Source organism: Aythya ferina (genome assembly GCF_964211825.1).
Source record: "Aythya ferina genome assembly, chromosome: 5".
Classification (NCBI taxonomy): domain Eukaryota; kingdom Metazoa; phylum Chordata; class Aves; order Anseriformes; family Anatidae; genus Aythya; species Aythya ferina.
In genome coordinates, this window is record NC_140301.1 from 49,671,757 (window position 1) to 49,692,258 (window position 20,502).

Consider the following 20,502-nt stretch of genomic DNA (forward strand, 5'->3'; position numbering starts at 1 on the left):
ACCAGGGGTATGACATGAAATAGAGATGTAAAAATTTACCATTTATGCAAGAGTTAGGAAAGGAAGGAAAAGATGACTTGGACATCTTTGTGCTCCTCTGACCCTAGGCCATATTGGTACTGAAAGCTCCCTAGTTAGCTTTATTTCCCACTGGCTACAGTAATGTTGGTATCAGCCAGGGAGTCTGTAGAGTGTATAATGATGGATCCTATCAATTCTTTGCTCTCATAACTCCTTCTGTGGAAGCAGGGCTGGATAAATGGAGTAGGAGCAACATTCCGATTCAAGACCCCACAGGTAATTCTTACTAAAGGGAATTCTAGCATGAGACATCTTTCCAATTGCTTTTTTAATGGTGAAACAATGCAACAATACCTTCTACTCAGTCCCTTTAGTAAATATACCTGTGATGTTTCATTCAGATGGGTGAAGTGACCCTAGACCCAAATTTTGGGCTATACAAACAATTCTTACTGCCCCACTGCCCCGGGATCAGCGCAGGAGACAGCCCTTGATGCAGAGCAGACAGGTTTATGGCACATGTTTTATTCATGACCCCTGTAAGCTAAAATGGGAGGTAATAAAGCCTTATCTGGATTTACATGAACAACCCACCCTCTGAAATGCTTCACCATTTTCAAAAATCCTGATTAAAAAGTTGGACTTCTCTTCTAGCTCCAAGCAGGCAGGGACTGCAAATAAGACATGGCCTCTTTCCTCTCACTCTTCTATTGGAAGAATTTTACATAAATTAAAATTAATGCATTTTTTCAACTAGGTCAGTGGAATGTAAATGTTCTGTTCCAGGGAGGATTATGCATCGTAATTCAGTTAAGGGATGCACAGCACAGATCAATCCTGCTGCATTTATCAAAGCAGAGCTGTTTGGAGCAGAAAGCAACCAAAGTTTTCCTACCAAACATTTCATTTCAGTATCTGAAGGCTCATGGGGCTGAGGAACATATTTGTCTGGCTTCTGGGAAGTCTCAGAAATCCTTGGCTTTTGTCTGTGTATCAAATGTGACCTTGAGTGTGGCTAGGAAATCTGTACGAGTAAAATGGGACAGCAGAAATGGGCCCAACTCATTGCTTTTTAGCTCCAGCGGGAGCATGCCTCCCCAGTGTTTGCAAACAAGGCAGAGCAGCTCAAGACGCAGCAGCAAGTTGAGCAAAATTGAGTTTGTGCTGCCTCATGAGCTGCCAGGACCACACTGAGGTGCTGCCAGGACCACATCGAGCTGCTACCAGCTGTGTGTCATCCACAGCCACGGCGTCAGACATATAGTCATCCCTGGATGGAGTCACTGCACGCTGAGCTGGTGCATCTGAACCCTTGGTGGGGTATGCAAACCAGCAAGCAAGAAATAATGTAATTATATATAATTATAGGGCTTTTCTTGTTAGTTCTTAGTTCTGTGAGCTCATACATGCTTACATGCACTGAAACGAATGGCCACGTTGGTTTCCAGGCACGCTGGGGAGAGGTTTCAGAGCTAAGCAGGCACACGGCTGTTCTCAGAGCTGGACCGGGGCTGTTGTTTCAATGGGCTCAGTATATTCTGGTGTAAGAAAAGATGTTGTGACTGAAACAATGATACAACAGCAACCGATACAAAATCTCAAAAAGATAACATCTTTCTTCATGATGGATGACACTTTGAATTATGTTAGCTCCCCTTAGAGCAACCTCATCTTTCTTCTAAAAAAAAAAAAAATCATAAGTAAATCTTTCTGAGGTTCAGACTTTCTTTTATGAGCATTAAAAAAAAATCACTATGAATACAGAATAGCCCCAATTAAACTTGTAAATAGTAGGTAGAATGAAATGGGGCTTTGCTCTTCACCTAGCTGCAGTGCACCCCTTCCATGTCTCACACTGCATGGTCATACCCAGGATGTATTTTATCATTCCTTATGGTAACAGATGCTCTACTGCATTAGATCAAAGGTCTCTCTAGTCCAGTATCCCATAACAGCCTGTGTGGATATTTAGGGAAGGATGCAAGGACAGGGGAAGTGCACAGCGATCTGTACCTGATATTTTCTTTTGGCTTTTGACAGTCAACAGCCTCGAGAGTCCCTGAGCTACAGATTGAAGGTGGATTATTCAGCTTAATAGGGGTCCTATACGGAATGACTTTGTCTAAAACCTTTTTAAACTCATTTGTTATTTGGCAGCAAGTCCCACAGTTTAATGCATCATGTGGAAAATTCCTTCCTTATGGTTTAGACCTACTGCATGATAATTCAATTTGTTACCCCTAATTCTTGTATTGGAGAAACAGAAATTAACCTTGGCTTCTTTACCTTCTCCATGCCACTGGTGATTTTTTACGCTTAAATAATGCCCCCTCAGCTTGTTTTCTTTTCCAGATGAAGAGATCTAATTTAGTCTTTTGTTGTACAGAAACCATTCCAGACCTCTGGCCATCCTTGCTAACTTTTCTATACCTATTTAAATCCAATGTTTTTGCTTATTTTTGAGCTAAGAAGAGCAAAACTGCAAGTAGAGTTCAAAGGTGTACAAACAGTATAAACAATGTTGTAATTACTGGTTTCTGTTCTGCTTTACTCTATTCTTTCATTAATTCCAGCTGTTCAGTTTGCCTTCTGATTGTTGCAGGGCAATGCATGATGTTTTCAGAAACCTCATACCTCTGTTTCGGTTGCCCAAGATCTCTTCTTGAGTGTTGCTATCTAGGGCCCATCATTGCAGATGTATAAGTAGAGTTATTTTTTCCCTAAGTGCCTGACTTTGCACTTGTCAATATGGAATTTCATCTGGCACTTCACTGTCAGTTGGTATTATAAGCTCCTTCTGCAACAGTCAGCTTTAGCTTTGATTATTATGAATAATTTTATATCATCTGCAAACTTTGCCACTGCTCACCCTCTTTTACATGCAACATGCAGAGACGGTGAATGGCACCAATGCCAGCATAAGCCCTCTCGGCACTCCTGCAGTAAATTTGCCTCCAGTCCAGAGAAAATGATGATTTGTTCTGTTATTCATACAACTACTTATTATGTTAATCATCTTTGTTCCTTGGGAGGGAGGCTGGTATAAGGTCTGTGTTTGTAGCTCAGCAATTTTGTATTCGAGCTCTTTAAGCACACTTGATTGAATGCCATCTCATCCTCGTAGTGTGATCCAGGTCAACTCACCCAGGAGGGTCTGCTTTCTAGAGGCTGTCACTGCTTCTCTGTGACCAAAGACATTTCTGATGAGGCTTATCCAGGACTTTACCTTGGATCTACCTTCTTTAATTACAGAATCACAGAATGGGCAGGGTTGGAAGGGACCTCTAAAGATCATCTAGATTTATCAGATTTCTTTGCTAAGGTGCAAATCACACTGCAAGAAATAGGCATTTAAGCTACTATTGGAAATAGCTACAAACACTCTTCAATCAGCATAAGCCACTGATTACAGCATTTTGTGTGTGAAGTGCTTCTTAAAAACACCAGCTCTCTGGATTGATTTTTGTGATCCTTGTGGTGGATCAGACTGTGCACCCCAACACCAGCAACTCCTGTGCAGTGTATTGTGGGGATCTGCACATGACTGGCAGCTTCATGGACAGATCTAACTCGTGCAACAGTGACAAAACCCCATGTACCAGATCTGCTGGGGGCAGAAAGAGAGGAATAATGATACACTTGGCATCAGACTTGCAAAAATTGGCTTGGCCATCCAAATTGGACAAGACATTCTTATTGCTATTTTCCATAAAAAAATAAAATATTTATTTGGTTTATTTTTTAGCATTTTGTCAGCAAAAGTTGGTTGAAAACACTGTGTTAGGGCCAGTAAGCATCTATGATTTTTTCTTTATTTCAACACACTGCTCTCCAGTTCTAAGCCCTTCACACTCTACAGAAGCACATACCAACCCCTGCTGTGTCCCATCAACACCTACATATAGGCTCCCAGTGGGCACAGTCACTGTAATATCCCAGACAAGCAGAGTGCTAATCTGCTCCAAGTATCCAACTCTTGTGTTTTGAACAGAAAACTCATGGGGAAACCTCATTTGGCACCTGCAGAAATCCATGCCCAATTCAAATTTGGCTTCAGTGGAAGAAATGAGCCCAGAACTGCAGTAGCAAACACACAAGCTCCAGCAGACAAACTGACTCTGATCACTGATGCTTTACTTAATGTTGGCTTTGTGAGTTGTTCAGTTTCTTCACTGCACACCCCATTTCCATCTGAAACTTCCTGATGCTTTATGGAGGTAGGATTGGTCCTGAAGAGCTGGGCTTGAGCACTGGGACAGTGCTGAACACACTCAGGACCCATTGAGCTGGGGCAGTTTTGAGGCTGCTTGGGGATTTCCTCAGTCTCATTTGAGCTTTTCCTTGTATGAAGGACTCATGAGCATGGAGATGCATTTGCTTGCATGCAGTGGCTTCTCCTGCTGGGCATTGCATCAGGACAACAAATGCGCTCTGATATCACGATGTAAAGGGTGAGAAGAGGGCAAGGGATTTTTTTTTTTATTATTTCACTGTGGATTTTTTTCCCCCCAGGTTTTTAGAGATCTTCACCTATTCACATGTTCATACTCATATCTGTATTTTTAAATCCTTTTTGCTGTACAATTTCTCATCAACACGTTCTACCCGTAGTGTTTGGCAGTGAACTCCTCACTGATCATGAAATACTGAATTACTCCAGAATTATGTGAAGAAAACTGTATTTGGCCCCGCTGCTGCTGCTCAATGCATAGCTGATGCATGTAGAGACAGGATTTAAACCTCCAGAAGGACCAAACCAAGACCAGGCTCATTTTTACACATTATCTGATTTACCAGAAAGAGAAGCAGTGAAAAGCAGGATGAGCTTTGATCATGTCCAATTATGGAGTGTAATATTAGATACATAGATACAATATTGCCGTGACCTTGCAATAGTGCTTGGGTTTTGTTTTTCCTTCCCAGAAAAAAAAAAAAAAAGACTTTTTTTTTTTTTTCTTCCTTAAAGAAACAGCTGTGTCCTGCCTGCAGCCTGCAGAAGAATGGCATTAGTCACGTGCAGTCCAACACGTAGCACAATTGTAAAGTTCGCTCTGTGAGACTGACAGGAGCTATTCAGAGCAGCCCCCTCCGCCATCTGCCTGAATGGCAGGCTGTGGGGCTCGGCGGCCCCCCCTCGCCGCCTCGGCACTCGGGGCCTGCCCAAAGTCTGTCCCCAAGTGCAGAAAATTGGGGACTGAAAGCAAAGGGAGGATGTCACTCAGGTCACAGCAGACTGTCAAGAGAAAAAAAAAAAAAAAGGGATGTGGGGAGGGGAGAAGAGTCAAAGCTGCGTCTTCTGGGAGAGCCAGGTTGCTCTCCTGGGAGGAGAGGTGTTGGCTCCAACAGGGAGAAAAGGAGAGGGAGCTGGGCAGTGTGAGTCTGGGGAGAAATCCCATATTCTCTGTCCTTTCTCCCTCCCTGAGCTTAGAGGACCGAGGTTCGGGACAGGACCAGGCAGTGTGAGGATCAGTGTGAGGGCAAAACATCCCTGCTGCTGTCCGCAGCGCCCGTGTGCTGGGGCGCAGGAAAAGATGCCAAGGGCTTTGGTTGCATGCCCGTGCAGATGCTGTCAGACATCCCCTGGGGACTGGTCTTGCAGCCACGGGCACTATTTGCCTGTCTGCCCCAGAGGTCCTTCAGGTCCTTGCACCAGGTACCAGGCTGCTAGCATGGAGGTTGCCAGCTTTCTGACAGATGGATTTCATCCTCAGAAACAGTTATAAAAGGAGCTTAGGAGTCTTTTTCCCTTTTCAAAATGAATCTGCAGGTTTGTGCCCCAGGCTTGGGCCAGGCTCTGAATCCAGGGGATAACCTGTCTGGAGGCCAGAACCCCATCAGTGTCCCCTTCTGGATTATGTTCTACTGAACCCATCCTGGGGCCCAGGAAGGTCAGACTGGATGGAGAGGTGACACTCATTTTCATCCTATCACCTGTTTTTCCTGCTCATTTCCAGACAGCGACTTCTCTCCTCATGGCAGAAATTCCTGTTATCAGCCCCTGAAGTATGTGGCAAAGCATTCCTACTACCCTTTCTTCTCCTACTGCATTAACTCCTAAGGCCACCCAGTTCTTGCAGTATGCTATTAAACAACATTTTCCACTTTTATGCCATCAGTGCATAATTAACATTGCTCTCCTTTCCTGTCCTGTCCGGTCCTGTCCAGTCCTCTCCTCTGCAAAGCACAAAGAACCTAAACCTTTAGCTCTAAAGCAAATCTTTTGACAATTGTTAAGAAACCTTATTTTTTAAGTAAAAATATGAGTTATTATTATTATTATTATTATTATTAATGGATATTGCCTAGTTTTAACATGCATAGGGAAGAGATTGGATTACAGTCTTACCATACAGGCATACATTAGACAACTGATACTTACCCCAGATCAGGGAGGGCAAGAAGCCACCCGGAGCTGATGTCAGCCCAGGCCTGCCTAGAAGGTGTACCAGCACTGCAATATGCAGTGTTGTTATACTGACAGGGGGGAATGCCCCACAACAACACTTATTGCTCAGGCTAAGATAGGGAAAAAGTGCTGGTTTTGGGGGCAAAAAGGAATTTTGAGCAAACCAGTGTCAACACAGTGGCTTTTCATCACTTCCATACTACCCAGCTGCTCACTGAGCTGCTCTTTGCTTTACAGACCATTCAAATAACAGTAGTGATTTGGGTATGCATATTACCCAAACTGCTTGATGCACTTGCTGCTTAGGGACAGCTTCCTCCATTAGTGGGCCGTGTTAGGGGTCTGCTTGCATCGTCCAAGGAGGATGCTGGTGCTGGAATACCCATGCTGAAGGGGCCCTCAGAGTGGAAATAAACTGGGGGAGATTTTGGTGTAGAGGTGGCTAAATCGTGACATCACTTTCAATGCGTGACACTTTAGAACCACTTCCCAGGTATTTTTGTGGAAGAAAATCTTCTTTTCTCTCTCCTTTATTTAGTCTTGGATGAGATTCTGCATGTTTAGGAGAAGCCTGGCTACAACTTTAAAGTGAATGGATTTATTCTTGTGCTTCACTTAAAAAAAAAAAAAAAAAAAAAAAAAAAGGAGTTAGTAAACCTCACATACCAAAAATTCCCAAGAAGACAGCTGTCAGGGGGTGACATGTCAGATATGAAGTGGCTCTCCAGCTGGTCCCTGTCTGCATGCTGGGAAGGCATGTGGAGACATTTTTTCAATTGCTGTACTAGTTTGACACGTTCACAGTGGAAAATGATGTATCATTCTTGAGCCTTTGGTTGGTGGACACTTCAAAGTGCACTGGATCCTCGGAGAGGAGTGCCCTATTGTTAATTGTTCCTTTCACATGTACATTGGGATGAACATGGAGAGAGCAGCGAGGAACAAAAGGGCTCCGGTGGCCTCTTAGAGAAAACCCTGTGCAGCTCAACCTGAGTCTGACCTTGAAAGGGTGGGTTGCTCTGGTTTTTAAATCCCACTTGCTGGTTCATTCCCCTCCAGCTCCCTGCCGTTACCCAGCTGCAGGGGAATGGGATGCCGGAGCAGCAAGTGCACTGGGGCATGGGGAGCTGCCACGTGGTGGCCAAGAAGCCGTGACCTGGGCAAGTGTCCTGCCAGGAGGGGACAGGCATGGATGGGGACTGGGAGAGAACTTTAGCCATGGGTGTCTCGGAGGGGTGCTGGGTTTCCTGTATCCTCAAGCATATATCCCATATCCTTCCTATAAATCCCCTATAATGAATGTAGGGTCTCAAAGCATGTAACGTGAGTTTCACAGGCCTCTGAGGACAAAGCTCATTAATGTCCTGAGTCAATCCTTTGCTCCTTGGTATCTGTCCCACACCTCTCTGTCTCTCTCTCTCATTCCTTTGGGCTACCAACTATATTTCCATCAGGAGATGGATGCAATGTGATGGCCAGGTTGGGGCAAATGCTCGAGCACAGGAGGCAGTTTGTTCCTGAAAACAAAGGTGTGATCCCTTAATGTGTGTCTTGTTAAATGAACTCCACAAAACCTTTCTCTGTAACCTCAGCTGCAGGAGAAAGATATGTGTTGGGTCACAGAGAGGGCAAACCCCAGCTAGTGCATCCCAAAATAGACGCTTGAGCAGGTGACTGGAAACTGTTGTGTCCTGTCCCTGCCCCTGTACCCCTCCCTCCCCAAGGTCTTACTGGAGAAGGCTGTGCAGAGATTTGCATCCTGATAGCGTGAGGAAGATGATGGATGGTGCAGGCAGGTTTAGCTGCACCAGGTCTCCCAGGGGAGGAGCTGCTTCTGCAATAGAAACTGTGAGGACAGAAGAAAAGCCCCTCGCCCTGCCAGCCTCACCTCAGACAGCACCAAGGTGCCCCCAAGGTTTTCTACCCAGCCTGGACATTTGCCATGGTGCAAATGGCTCTGCAGCATCTCCTGCTGTGGGATGTCCTGGTTCCAGGGTCTCCCAAGACCTACAACACCGGCACATGTGGCTTGGGTCGGGCTGGGAGAAATGGTGTGAAATGGAACAGCAGTACTGGGTGCAGTGGTATGAGGACACTGCCTGGAGCATGGTATAGTGGCACGGTCTGGATCTTGTCCTTCTCTAAGGAAAACCAGAGCAATAGAAATACATGTAAAATGCCACAGTTTTCAACTCAGCACTCAGACCTTCAACACCTCTTGTCAGCAAGGAAGATTTTACTTGCAAAAGGGGGGACAGCTTGGACTTCAGTCCCTGCCTTCCCCAAGGCACATGTGTACTTGCCCCCGGGCTGGCCACATCTCCCAGCATGCAGAGCCTGCCCCCCGCTCCGCAGTTCCCATCCCTGGAGCAGTGCTGTGCCGGCACTGGGAGGCAGCGAGTCCTGCACTGGGGCATGGGGCTGCCGCCAGCTCTGTGCCGCCGGCATGCACCAAGGGCAGCCCTTCTGCTCTCCTTTTCCTCTGGCTCCCAGTTTTACTGTGCTATTAAGTTATTGCCACCCCTTAGGGACAAGCCTGCGAGAAGGCGGAGGGCTCGCATAACTCTGGATCAGTAAAGGAAGCAGCTCAATTAGCATTTCACACGCCTTTTCTTCCCTCTCTTCTTACCTTCCCTGCAGCGGGCATGCTTTCCCCTTAAAGGATTGTCCTGTTTCTGCTCCTTGCCAGCGTTGGCAGGGTGACAGTAGTCGAGTGTGCAAACTTGTGCTATTGTCCCCAGGCCAGGGGGAGTCATGGAGACCCACTAATATGACACAGGAAAATGTTTGCTGATGGCAATTCTATGGGCTTTGTCTAACTCTTTCTCCATCATGACGACTCGATTTAAGTCTCTAACTGTTTGACTACAGATGCAAGAGTACTATCCAACTCCATCCTTTTGTCCGGGTAGTTTGAATGGGTAATTCAGCTTTTGTGTAACTCAATTGAGGGGGCAAACATAAAGACAAGATTCTTGAGCGCTCAAGCTCCCTTTCCATGGATATCTGCACATCTCTTTAGAGATTTGTTCCTTTCCTACCTTTTTCTGACATCATCCTCCCCTGAAAAAAAAAAAAAAGTCTCTGATGGGGAACGGTTAAAAGTAGGCTAGCCTGGTCCCCCGTATTACATTGTCCTGTGCCAATGAAGCATGGTCAGTATCAGCCCCCAGACAGCTTCGGGGAGTGCAGAGAAAAGGGTTCCTAAACTTTCCTAACTCATCATCAGTGCTTTCCCTTTGGATTGTGCCTTTAAAAAAGAAAGGCCTTGGTAGGGGTGAAGAGGATAGGGGAGAATGGTAGAAATCGCGGGGAAATGATTGTATTTATTAGCTGTCTTTCTGTGGCTGTCCCCATGGCAACAATTTGTGATGGCAAAGAATGTGAGAAGGGGAGGCTGATGCCTGATTGGGATGCTTTGTATTTGGCAAAGTGGCTCCTGATTGGCCTGAGAGAGCCCCGAACTCGGTGGAGTCGATATTCATTCAGCTTGCTCAAGTGCTCGCTCAACTGCCTCCACACACGGGCTGCCTCTGCTCCGCCGGGGTGGCAGTGTGTAACCTGCCTAACGAGATTAGCAGAAGGGCTCTCCTCCGCCAGCACCGCCGGAGAAGCTCCCGTGCTCCGGGTGAGTGTCTGCGCTTGCTTGCAGGGATGCTGGAGCAGCCATCCTGGCTTCTCTTCCCCACCTAAGCCTCACCTAACAAGATTAAGCCAGCAGACCCCGTGCCTGGGCAGCGCTGAGGGGCTGCGGGTGTGCGGCAGCTCTGCCGGCAGCTTGCCTGCATGGAGGCGACCTGATGGACAACTTGTGGGCATAGCTGAGAAGTTTGACGGCTTCCCGTAACCTCCCTCAGTTCTCTTGATGTGTTTTGAATGCAGGCGTCACACTCCAAGCCTGCCCGCTGTGTCTCGCAGGTTGCCCGGGACGGATTATAAACTTTTAATGGGAAACTCTGCACACGACGTCCAGTGAAATGGCATCGGACAGTGAGGTAAAAACCCTGCTGAACTTCGTCAACCTGGCCTCCAGTGACATCAAGGCAGCTCTGGATAAATCCGCTCCCTGCCGCCGGTCAGTGGACCACAGAAAATACTTGCAGAAGCAGCTCAAGAGGTTTTCTCAGAAGTACTCGCGGGTCCCGCGGTGCCACCCTGGCAAGCCGACGGAGTGCGGCCCACGACGGGGAGCAGAGGACAGGGCCCGTGGCTGCCAGCCTGAGGTGCCTGACCCCGGTCCCCACAGCGGGGCTGCCGCTGAGAAGGTGCTGCAGGCAGCTGAAGCGGAGGAGAGCCTGGCTGGGGAGAGGGCTTTGCCAGAGCAAAACCCTGAGGCTGGCAGGCCCGACCAGGTGCCCATGAGGAAACGACAGCTCCCTGCCTCCTTCTGGGAAGAGCCACGGCCGGCTCAGAGCCTGCCATCCAGGGGCTTCCCCCCGGGCCCTGAGGGGCTGTCAGCCCCCAGAGACACTCCTCCCTTTGAGGGGAAGAAAAGCAAAAGGAGCCTGGACACTGCTGGTCCTGAGAGCCCCCCTGAGCCTGCCCTGCACGCAGGGGAGAAAGACCCTGCTGGAGTCCTCTCAGGCCGGGTGGGCGCCTGGACCTGCTGCCCCTTCCCGTGCCCTGGGCCAGCTGTGTACCAGCCCCCGGGGACGCTGCCCCCATCGCCCTTCCCGGGGTTGGGGCTGTGGAGGAAGAGTGCGACCACACTGCCGGCTGAGGCACAGCCCTTCTGCAAGGAGGCGGAGGGCGCGGGGCAGAAACTCTACAGGCCCGTGGTTTTGAAACCCATCCCCACCAAGCCTGCTGTCCCCCCACCGATTTTCAATGTTTTTGGGTATCTTTAGCTGGGGAAAAAGGCTGTTGGGTGTCACGCTGGACACGACAGCCCTTCAGAGAGAGCTGAAGTGTCAGGTTAGGCAGTGGGCACGAGCTGCTGGCAGTGTGGGAAAGGAGTTTGCATCCAGAGATGGTGGCGAACACACAGTCGTCCTCCTGCACAGGCTGCAGTGAATCAGGAACAGTTTGGCCTCCATTCTCCTCTCACCACATGGGTGCAAGTCAGGAATAAGCCTTATGAAGCCAGTGGCATGGTGTGTGGGGCAAACCAGGCCTCTTTTGTGGAAGCACATTGTTCGAGCCATGGCGAGTGGGACTCCGGGCCATTCACAGCCTGCACTTGTAACACCTAGGAGACCTCCTCCATATGGGAACATCTTCCGGGGGTTGCCCTGTGGCCACAGCAGCGAAATGAAATGAATTAAACTGCTTGAAACAGTTTTTGTACTTTTAAGTAATTCTGGAGAAGTCAAGATATTCAGGTCACTTCCTTTTGCGTGCAAGAGACTAGAAGGACAGTATTTAATGTAGAAACCATGTTTGTGAATTGATTTAATCTCTTCTTGTGTGTAAATACTGAGAGAATTAAAAAAAAAAATAAAGGAAGAAAGGAGGTAATTTTATTCTAGTGATTCTGCAAATGTAGTGTTTACTTTTGCCCCACTGGGTAGACTCAGGTTTAATTTGCAACTGGTGGTTAGACACGAGGGCTGAAATCTCTGCCCATTCAGAGTGATGTAAATCAAATGTAATTCTTCTGAGGCTGGGAAATTAGCTGGTGTTAAACCAGTGTAAATGAAAGCTGAATGAATTTCTGCCTCAGAAATTGTTCTGCACCAACCAAAAAAATGATAAATTATCTAACTAGTTGAATATAAAAACATAAAATATGATAGAAAAGAGCACAGAATAGCCTGCCTTCATTTCTATCTAGCAGAGATCTTTTATTTTGCCTGATTTTAAGATGTAATCACTGGCTACAAATGATTTGCCAAATGTTTTCTTAATTATTTTAGTGAAGTGGCATTGTAAAAGCTAATAGGTGATTTTTTTTAAGTTAAGTTTTTCTTAAACCTTTCTGTGCCCTTTGCTAAGGCACAGAACATGAGATCTGAAAGTTTTAATACTGCAGATGTATAGCTATTCAGTTACACTGGAATAAATCACTGAGGATATGAGATGTGCGTTATGGGGGAAGAAAGAACAGAGAATGGATGTCTGTGACCTCCCCAGACCTGAACCTGCTCTCGATGGAGTGAATGGGATCTTCTCCCAGGATTCAACAAAAAGTAGCCTCAATATCATTGGCCTCTGGCTACTGTAGCGCTCTATCACTCTTGGTATCTCCGTGAAGAGAAAAACAGGCTATGCTTCTTTCAAGTGCAGTCATGAAAATTTCATTCATTCGTTGCAATTTCCAATTTTGGTCATGAAATAATTATCATCTTAAGCCACCATGGAGTCTAATTTTGGATCTTGTGATGGGGCTTGGTGTTATGTAACCAGGCTGCTACTGTAGTTAGGACATAAACTACTTTCAGGCCAAATGTAGCTTGTTCTTTTCCCAAACCTCTCAGTTTATCCCAGTGATGTTTACTTTTATGGAAAAAATGGCTGTAGTGTACTGGTCTAGCAGATCCAAAGTAGAAGCAGAGATGGTTTTCATTGCTTTCTCACTGCTACCAGTACTTCACATATGTATCAAGCCTCACCTATAGGACACAGAGAAAAAAATGGCTTTGGTAGTGCATACATGCAACTACATGCAAGGTGCAAGGTGGTAAAGAGATGGTCTAAGATATAAAGGCATCAGGTTAGCTCTTGATCCAGAAGTGAAGATATGAATATACTTATGTCTTTATGTTTTCTCTTTTGGGGAAAAAAATCCACGAGGAGACCGTCCCTCTATATAAGGAGACTCCAACAAAAATCAGAAACAGTAGCCCTATTTACTTTAGTGGGAGGAGAATTATGGCTCTAAAATCGCGGAGCCATAGGCAAGGTATTTTTTACAAGGAAATAGGAGCACTTTCTCACATAAACAGCTCTGTGTCACTGTTGTAATCCAGATGAAGCCTGCTGCTGAACTGCTCTCTCTCAGTGTTGCCAATGCAGAGCAGCCTCCTTGGCATCACTCTTGATTTCCCTCTGGGTGACCAGAGCAGCTCATGGAATGAGCAGCGGGTATTGCAAAAATTGCTGTGGGGAACTGCTCCTGCTTGATTTCAGGGGAGAAATTTGAAAGTGTTGCATGTTGCACAAGAATATGGATTTCTATCAACATTGAAATACTTGGCAAAGTGGATAGCTTCTGCAGAAATTTCATTTCTGAAGACATCCAGAAAATGAAAGGAGTTAAAAACAAGTTCCTACCTTTTAGATACCTTTATTATTATTATTATTTTTATTTTTAACTGTTTATTTGAATGTGTGTTGCTGTACATTTTTGATATAGCTGTATAGCATATTTTAAGTCAAAGTATAGAACCAGACCATTCTGGTTCTTTAGTGCCAATGCACTTAAATTTACACACTTACCCTCAGATTCAGGCTGATGTTATGTTTTAAAAGCCTTAAATTCCTTCGTGACATGGAACTTCCCTCCCCAGCCCAGAGCAGGAACTGGCCCTTGCTGGAGCTCTGAACTGGAGCAGCAGTGAAGTAAAACACAAATGAACAGAAGAGAATTGTTAAGTATATTCAGAATCACTGAATGGAGATGCATGAGACTTTCCAAAAGGTTTGCAAAGAATAACAACTCTCTCTCTTCTCTTGCAATACTTTGTTCTCTCACCCCTGAGATTACCATCAAAATTATTAATTGTTCAAGCTTGGATTGATTCAGACTTTTCCTGGCTGTTATAGTGTTTGGTTGTTCAATACTATTGTTCAGAACAGATGATAACCCTTCAGAGTCTGATTGTTTAATTTGTACTTTGTTTGAAAGATGGAAACATAACAACTGAGAGCTGCTATTTACTACAGCAGTGCAAATTTAAACTGTTGAAACTACAATAGCTTTCATAAATAATGGGAAGGGAGAGGTAAATGAAAAAGCATTGATACAAAATAAAAAATCAAAAAAGTGCACAAGAACATAAAGTGAATTGCACATGTTGCAGTAAGAAAAAGTACAGTAACCTGGTCATGAAATACTCCTACAACGTTTCACAAAAAGTCATCATTTCTGAAGGATTCTATCATGCTCCATATAAACAAGCCACTTTCCCCTGTACTGGGACAACTGATCTGCTTACAAAGCTTGGGTTGCTTGTGATGTTGGGTATCTGTCTTTTCACAGCAACTTCTGGACAGATGCAGTAAATGATAGTCATTTTTGTGCAGATTCAGTATCACACATAAAACATTGCGTCAGTGACCAGAGTGTAGGAGAGGTAGTTGGCTCCATTTCAGTGCAAATAAATGTAAACTGACTGTATGAAGGGTCGCAGTAAAGATCAAGCAGAAACAACGCAATAACATAATTCCTAGATTCCCCCTCTAACATCCCTGTCTCTCCTGCTTCTGTGTGGGCCCTTGCCCTTCCTGCAGCTCTGGTATGTTCACATCAGGCCACTGGCTCTGTGGCTCAAGACAGACAGATGTGAGCAACCAGGACGTGTCTCCCAAAAGAGGTGAAGGTCTTTTGACTGAAAAAAAGAAATGGACTTTCTGTATTTGCTCTGCCCAAACCCAGTATGGGCTTGTCCAAGGACATAAAAAGAAATTGCAGCTTGTGAGATTTTTGTACACATAACAGTGCTGGTTCAGGGGAAATTCCCAGTTTGGGATGGCTAACACACTCCTGCAGTTATGCATGCAGGTGGTCATTTTGAACCCTTCTACCAGCCAGAAATCTCCAGGGTTATCACTGCACACCAAAAAAAATGCTTAAGTAAATGGTCTCCACCAGGCCATGTTGTGTGTCTCTCACCCCCTACAATTCTGCTCTGTTACACTCATTTAATTTCAAGGATTTCTCTTCTGATTTACATCAATATGAGTAAGACCCAGACCTTCACTGCTCAGCCCTGTAAGGTGAGGGATGCAAGACCTCCACAGGTGGCTTTCCATTTTTCAAACTATTGCTTACAATTACAGGGCCTCCACTGGCAATACTGCTCTAAAGATGATAGACTCACAAAGGCTGGGGGAGGTTTCAGCGGCCTGCTCAGCCAGCTGTCCTCTGTACAGCCAGCAGTGGTGGCCAGCTCCTATCTGGTGTCACTGGGAGTCTCCATCTTCTTGATGGCTGTACTGGGCAGATGGCATGGTGCCTCCAGGGACCTCACTCCTTCCTATAGGAGGGGTGGGCTCATGCTGCAGGACAAGGGCTCAGGTCCTGGCAGTAATGGAAGGTACTGAATGAAGTTTCAGCAGTGGAGGAATCTCACCTGGCTTTCCAAAGCTTTTCAAGAAGGTGACAGTTCAGTGTGAATTGAAACTGTTTTTTCAACTGCTTTTGCATTTGGAAAGGGGACAGCTATGGACAGAGTGCCCTTAGCTGTAACCATTTCTGCTTTCACTCACATCCTATCCCAAGAGCGCTGAACGCATTTCAATCAAAATCATCACAGAATCTGGATTTCTGTGCCCAGACAGACTTGTATGTGTGCAACACACTTTTACTCCTGTGTTAAAGTGTAAAACTCCACACAAAGAAAAGTTGGTGCAATGCATTTTCCCTACTTGTATTTGTACCTGGTTCCATGGCATGCAGGCCAACAAACAAAGAACAGATCTGTCAGGTTTCTGGTGGGGAATCAAAACAAACCCTACTGCACAGCTCCTTTGTTACCTAAGGTAATAAAGGGCATTCTTCTAACATAAGATCCACCAAGACATGGTTACAAATTTAGGCTCTTTCATCTCTACTTAGGTGCCTGGGTGGGACCGAGGCATGCATCAAATTGCAGCGGTTCAGCAAGGCACACCTGTCAACTGAGCTGCAGACACTGCCAATAACCCTTCGTGGGCTCCTCAGCCTCCCCAGCTGTGCGGGATTGTGACTTGTTAAAAACTTCAATAAAAGAATTTCACGGACAATTATGGTGGTTCAGCTGATAGATGGCAACTTGTTAAGCTGCCATAAATCAGTTGTGCATCTGAGCTGTAAATAGGTGACCTAATTTTCAAAGAAGCTGAGATAATAACTTTCATCAGTGTCAAAGGGAGCTAATAGATACTTCAGACTTCCAAAGTCAGGAAATTCAGGGCTAAATCCTTGGACTTTTATTCTGCCTCAGTAATATCTGACACCAAATGTCATCCCATTGGCTTCAGTGGAACTACACCTAGCACAAGCAACTTGGCATTGTTTAAGAATCTGAATAAAGTTTTAGATGCCTAATTTTGTGCATTTGTTTTTTTTAAATCTCAAAGTCTGCATTTCCTCATTTCAAGATACTCCCTCTTTTCTTCCAGTGATGGTACTGTTATAGCCACAGAGGTCCAAGGAGGTAAGAGAGGTTGGATTTCATAGGTATGAGATCTTCCAGTGGAACAACAGATAAAGTTGGCTTTGCAGTGTTGTCTTTCCCTATACACCTTGCCTCTTTTCTCTCTGTCACTGTTGATGCTCCTCTAGGCCTTTGTTCTGTTCTGACATCAGCTTCATGACAGACTCAAGCTACTGTTTACAGTGCAGCTACTTCTAATTTACAGAAATGAAAAATAAAAAATAAAAAAGAGCTCAGAGTTTCTTTCAAGTCCCCCAGTCTAGAAAATTCTCTCAAGCAGAATTTCATCTTCTTCTTATTGTAAATGTAATACAACATGAACTGTATTTGCTGTGTGTAAATGCAATTCTTACACCCTTCTTAAATAAACCTTCCCTTGAGTGTTAAAGGACTCAGCATCAGCATAAAGTTCTGAGCTTTGAATGTTCAGAAATCAAGTACTCTACTCAATAAGAAAGGTCCAAAAAAATAAAAGTATAAGTGTTAACAAGCTGGTGTCAAACTATCAGAGAATCAGCAATCAGCACACTGAGCAGAAATCCAAAACATAGAGTAGAAACTAAAATAAAAATCTCAGTCAGTGAATGAAATGTGATTGTTTTCCCAAATACGTTGACTCTTGACAACTTCTGAATTGTGATCACAGCAAGGATGCTAAGCTCCACTAGACCCCAGGATACCTTTCAGTCTCCCACTGGTACTTGCTTCAGCACTATTAATTTTTCAGAGTTGCCTTTCATTTCTTTTTCTTTGCAGACCAAGCTCTGAGGTGAATCACATGTGTTTTCTCCCGCAAAACCTAATGTTTATCTGCCTCCTCCATTTTCTTCTTACTTGTGCTCCAGAAGCATATTTCTTTTAGATTTTAGATTAATCATTGGAGTGCACTTGACCAAGCCAGCAGCAATTCCTCTCCACTGCGCGTGGCGTGCACCCTTACCATGCTGATGGTGTCAGGTGCCGTGCCGGGAAGCCGCTGCATGTCTGCTATGCCTGAGGTCACTGCGTGTAGTCGTGCTGTAGGTATTGAATCAGTCTGTGCGGGAGAGGCAAGGTGTCAATAAGTTTAATGCGGTTTCTTCCGATCAGGCTTCGTACCTTGACACGGCAAAGATGGGCAAGGGGTCGTGGGGGCTCTGAAAGAGAGGCAGGTCAGAAACATGAGCAGAGCAGGTTTGAACTTGAGAGGGACAGCTGGGACAGTGGCAAGAGGAGAATGGGAGGAGGAAAAATGGGACTTATGTAATGGAGAGATAATGTGTCTGGCATCAGTGGCTGCTCATTCATGGCGTAGGAAAGGAAGCAGGGCTGGAGGATGGGTGCTGTATCCCATCTCAGCCTAGCAGTGGGCTTTCTGGGAGGACTTAAGCAAGCTGCTTCACAGTACTCCTCCTCCCCACTGAAAATAAATGCAAAACCTTCCCAGTTTAGCTTGGTGATGGACAACTAATTCTGATAATGACTAGGAAAGACTTTGGATCCTGTGAGAAAGACTATTTGAGGAGAGCCACTGGTGCTTGCTGGCCTGCTCTGGAGATGGTCATGCTGGCCGCTTACGCTGATCTGTCTGCATCCCAGGTGAAGCTAAATAAGCCTTCCTGCACTGCAAAGGCTTTTTTCCAGTGGGACAGATTCACAGCTGATGGATTGAACATCAGAGTGAATTGCATCCCAGCAATTTCTAGTGCTTCATAACTGGTCCAAAATGTAAATCAGTCTCAGTAGGGAAATTCTTCTGAGTTTAAGGGATGGATACTGACTGTCTGGTCCTGCAGAGATCAGGTTAAAAACCTACAGGACTTTTCAACAGGAAGAATGAAAACTCTAAGAGGAGATGGTGACTGACATTTTGAATCCAATGGTGGATTCTCTTCTGAGTGACCATACCTGCTTTTTCTTTAATGACAGCCCAGTCCTCGTAGCTGTCTATATGCTCCTTGAGACGGGAACAGAGCTGCACGTTACCCACATAATCCAGGAGAACATCAATAATTGGCCCAGCCCAGCGACTCATCTCTGGAGTAGACACCATGTCACAAAACTTCAAGAAAAAAGAGATTCACTACAGTCAGTGAGAGATGAATACACCCTCAGAAGCTATGACAACAGCAACAATCCCAGCTACTTGTTTGGTCCCAAATTTCTACCAGCTGTGAAGGCTATTTCCAGTTTACCATGGGAAAACTTCTACTAATGCTTTTTTTTTTTTTTTTTTTTCCCCCCTTTTTTTTTCCCAACTGAGGACAGAATCCTCTCTTTGCAGCTACAGGAGGACATAAAACCCTGCTGGAGTCCTATCTCTGGAGCACAGAAAGGATGCTGAATTGTTTACAGGGTCTGACAGTTCTACTACCAGGGGAATGTGTAGGAAGAAGAGCCCTCAGAGGTTTGCCCTTAGCAGATGAGGGAGCTGCTGCAAGGTGCATGCAGCTCAGGGCACTGTGACCCAGCATGTTGGGTCCCTTTCTCTTCTTGGCATCTGTTGCCCACAGGGCAAGCTGCAGAGTACTCAGAGCTTTAGCATGGAGGGCTGCTTATGGAAATACTGAAGCACAGAGCTGACTTTAAGCAGTGTCATTTCAAAAAAATAGTTATTTGCCTTCCCACTTTGATTTAAATGCATGTGTTATACCAGACAGCTCCATCTATCTCTGTTAGGGTGCTGCATATGATGAAGATATCTGTGGATTTATCTGCATATGAGCAGTCAGATAAGTTAAGATGAACTAAATCATGCTGTGTGGATGAGAACTCAGACACATAGCTGGACACTATTGAATAATGGTGACTTAAGCACCATCCATCTTCTTAGTCACTGAAATTGTCTGCACCTTCCAAGCCCACCCCAGATGAGAAAGAAAATGCACCAGACTAAACCTCTTTCAGTTTAAGCTCCTGTAACTAGATCTCCTTTGACTGTGCATGTATGGGCACTAACTCAGAATGCATTAAGATTTTCTGTGGATATTCTTATTCAGAAATAAAATATTAGCACACCTAGGAAGAATAAAGCTGTAGAGAATTATAAGGTCATTTAATTCCAGGTGAGAGCATCCTCAGAGGTGTTTACTGTTCTTCTGGCTTTGTTTCTCCGAGCATCCCCATGTAATGTTTGTCAGAAAAATTAAATATAGTAATGTTGGGAGGCTCCCAGTGGGCAACACAGAGTTTTCTACCAAATTGTTTATAGGAAATTCAGTTTGGCATATCTGACATTCTCCAGTGTATGCCCTTACCATGCAGTTACACATACAGCGTGCAAACTGGGGCTCTGCACTACACCTCCAAGCAGTAACTCCACTTTGACAGAATTTAAATGAGGATACAATTTCAGAGTAATAAAACTCCAGATCTTACTGCTCTCCTCTTGTCTCTGCCAGAGACTTTGCCTGTCTTTTTCTCTCTTCCCTATTCACGAGGTCATCCTACGAAAATGTTTTCCAGATTAAAAAGGTTTCAAAACATGTTACAAGAAAGCAAGCAGAGCAAACTGAAGCAAAATAATGCAAAACTGCAACTACAGGCAGAGGAATTGTCTCGGGGACAGAGTGACTCTGGACTCGGAACATACTTTGCCTGAAGTCTTGGCAGGCCCCCGAATGCCCTCTCGCGGCAGTAGGTTGCTTCACTCCCCACGTCCATGGTTTTGACACTGCAATTCGGGAAATGGGGACTGAGACAGCATGCATTTTTCTGCACTCGCTTTCTCCAGGAAACACTAATTCAGTAGAAGCAATAATGATTTATAGCTAAGTATTTTTCAAATCCACCTCCAAT

At 45.2% G+C, this 20,502-nt stretch overlaps 2 protein-coding genes across 3 annotated transcripts in view; one reads left to right on the forward strand and one right to left on the reverse strand.

Annotated features, from left to right (window-relative positions):
- Positions 1–9,979: 9,979 nt before the first annotated feature.
- On the forward strand, positions 9,980–16,549 carry FAM181A (family with sequence similarity 181 member A). The gene is made up of 2 exons (XM_084522259.1): positions 9,980–10,055; positions 10,346–16,549. Exon 2 carries the CDS (start codon positions 10,405–10,407, stop codon positions 11,272–11,274), a length of 870 nt encoding a protein of 289 aa, XP_084378385.1. The 5' UTR covers positions 9,980–10,055; positions 10,346–10,404; the 3' UTR covers positions 11,275–16,549.
- Positions 14,175–20,502, reverse strand: part of ASB2 (ankyrin repeat and SOCS box containing 2) — a 30,585-nt gene continuing 24,257 nt past the window's right edge. For both annotated transcript variants that reach the window (XM_084522257.1, XM_084522258.1), the window contains 2 exons: positions 18,613–18,766; positions 14,175–17,861 (listed from right to left, as the gene is read on the reverse strand). In XM_084522257.1, the coding sequence (XP_084378383.1) occupies positions 17,725–17,861; positions 18,613–18,766 (291 nt within the window). In that variant the 3' untranslated portion in view covers positions 14,175–17,724. The remainder of the gene's footprint in view (positions 17,862–18,612; positions 18,767–20,502) is intronic.

Coding starts and splice junctions, on each gene's coding strand:
- FAM181A (XM_084522259.1), top strand. CDS start 10,405: ATGGCATCGGACAGTGAGGTAAAAACCCTGCTGAACTTCGTCAACCTG.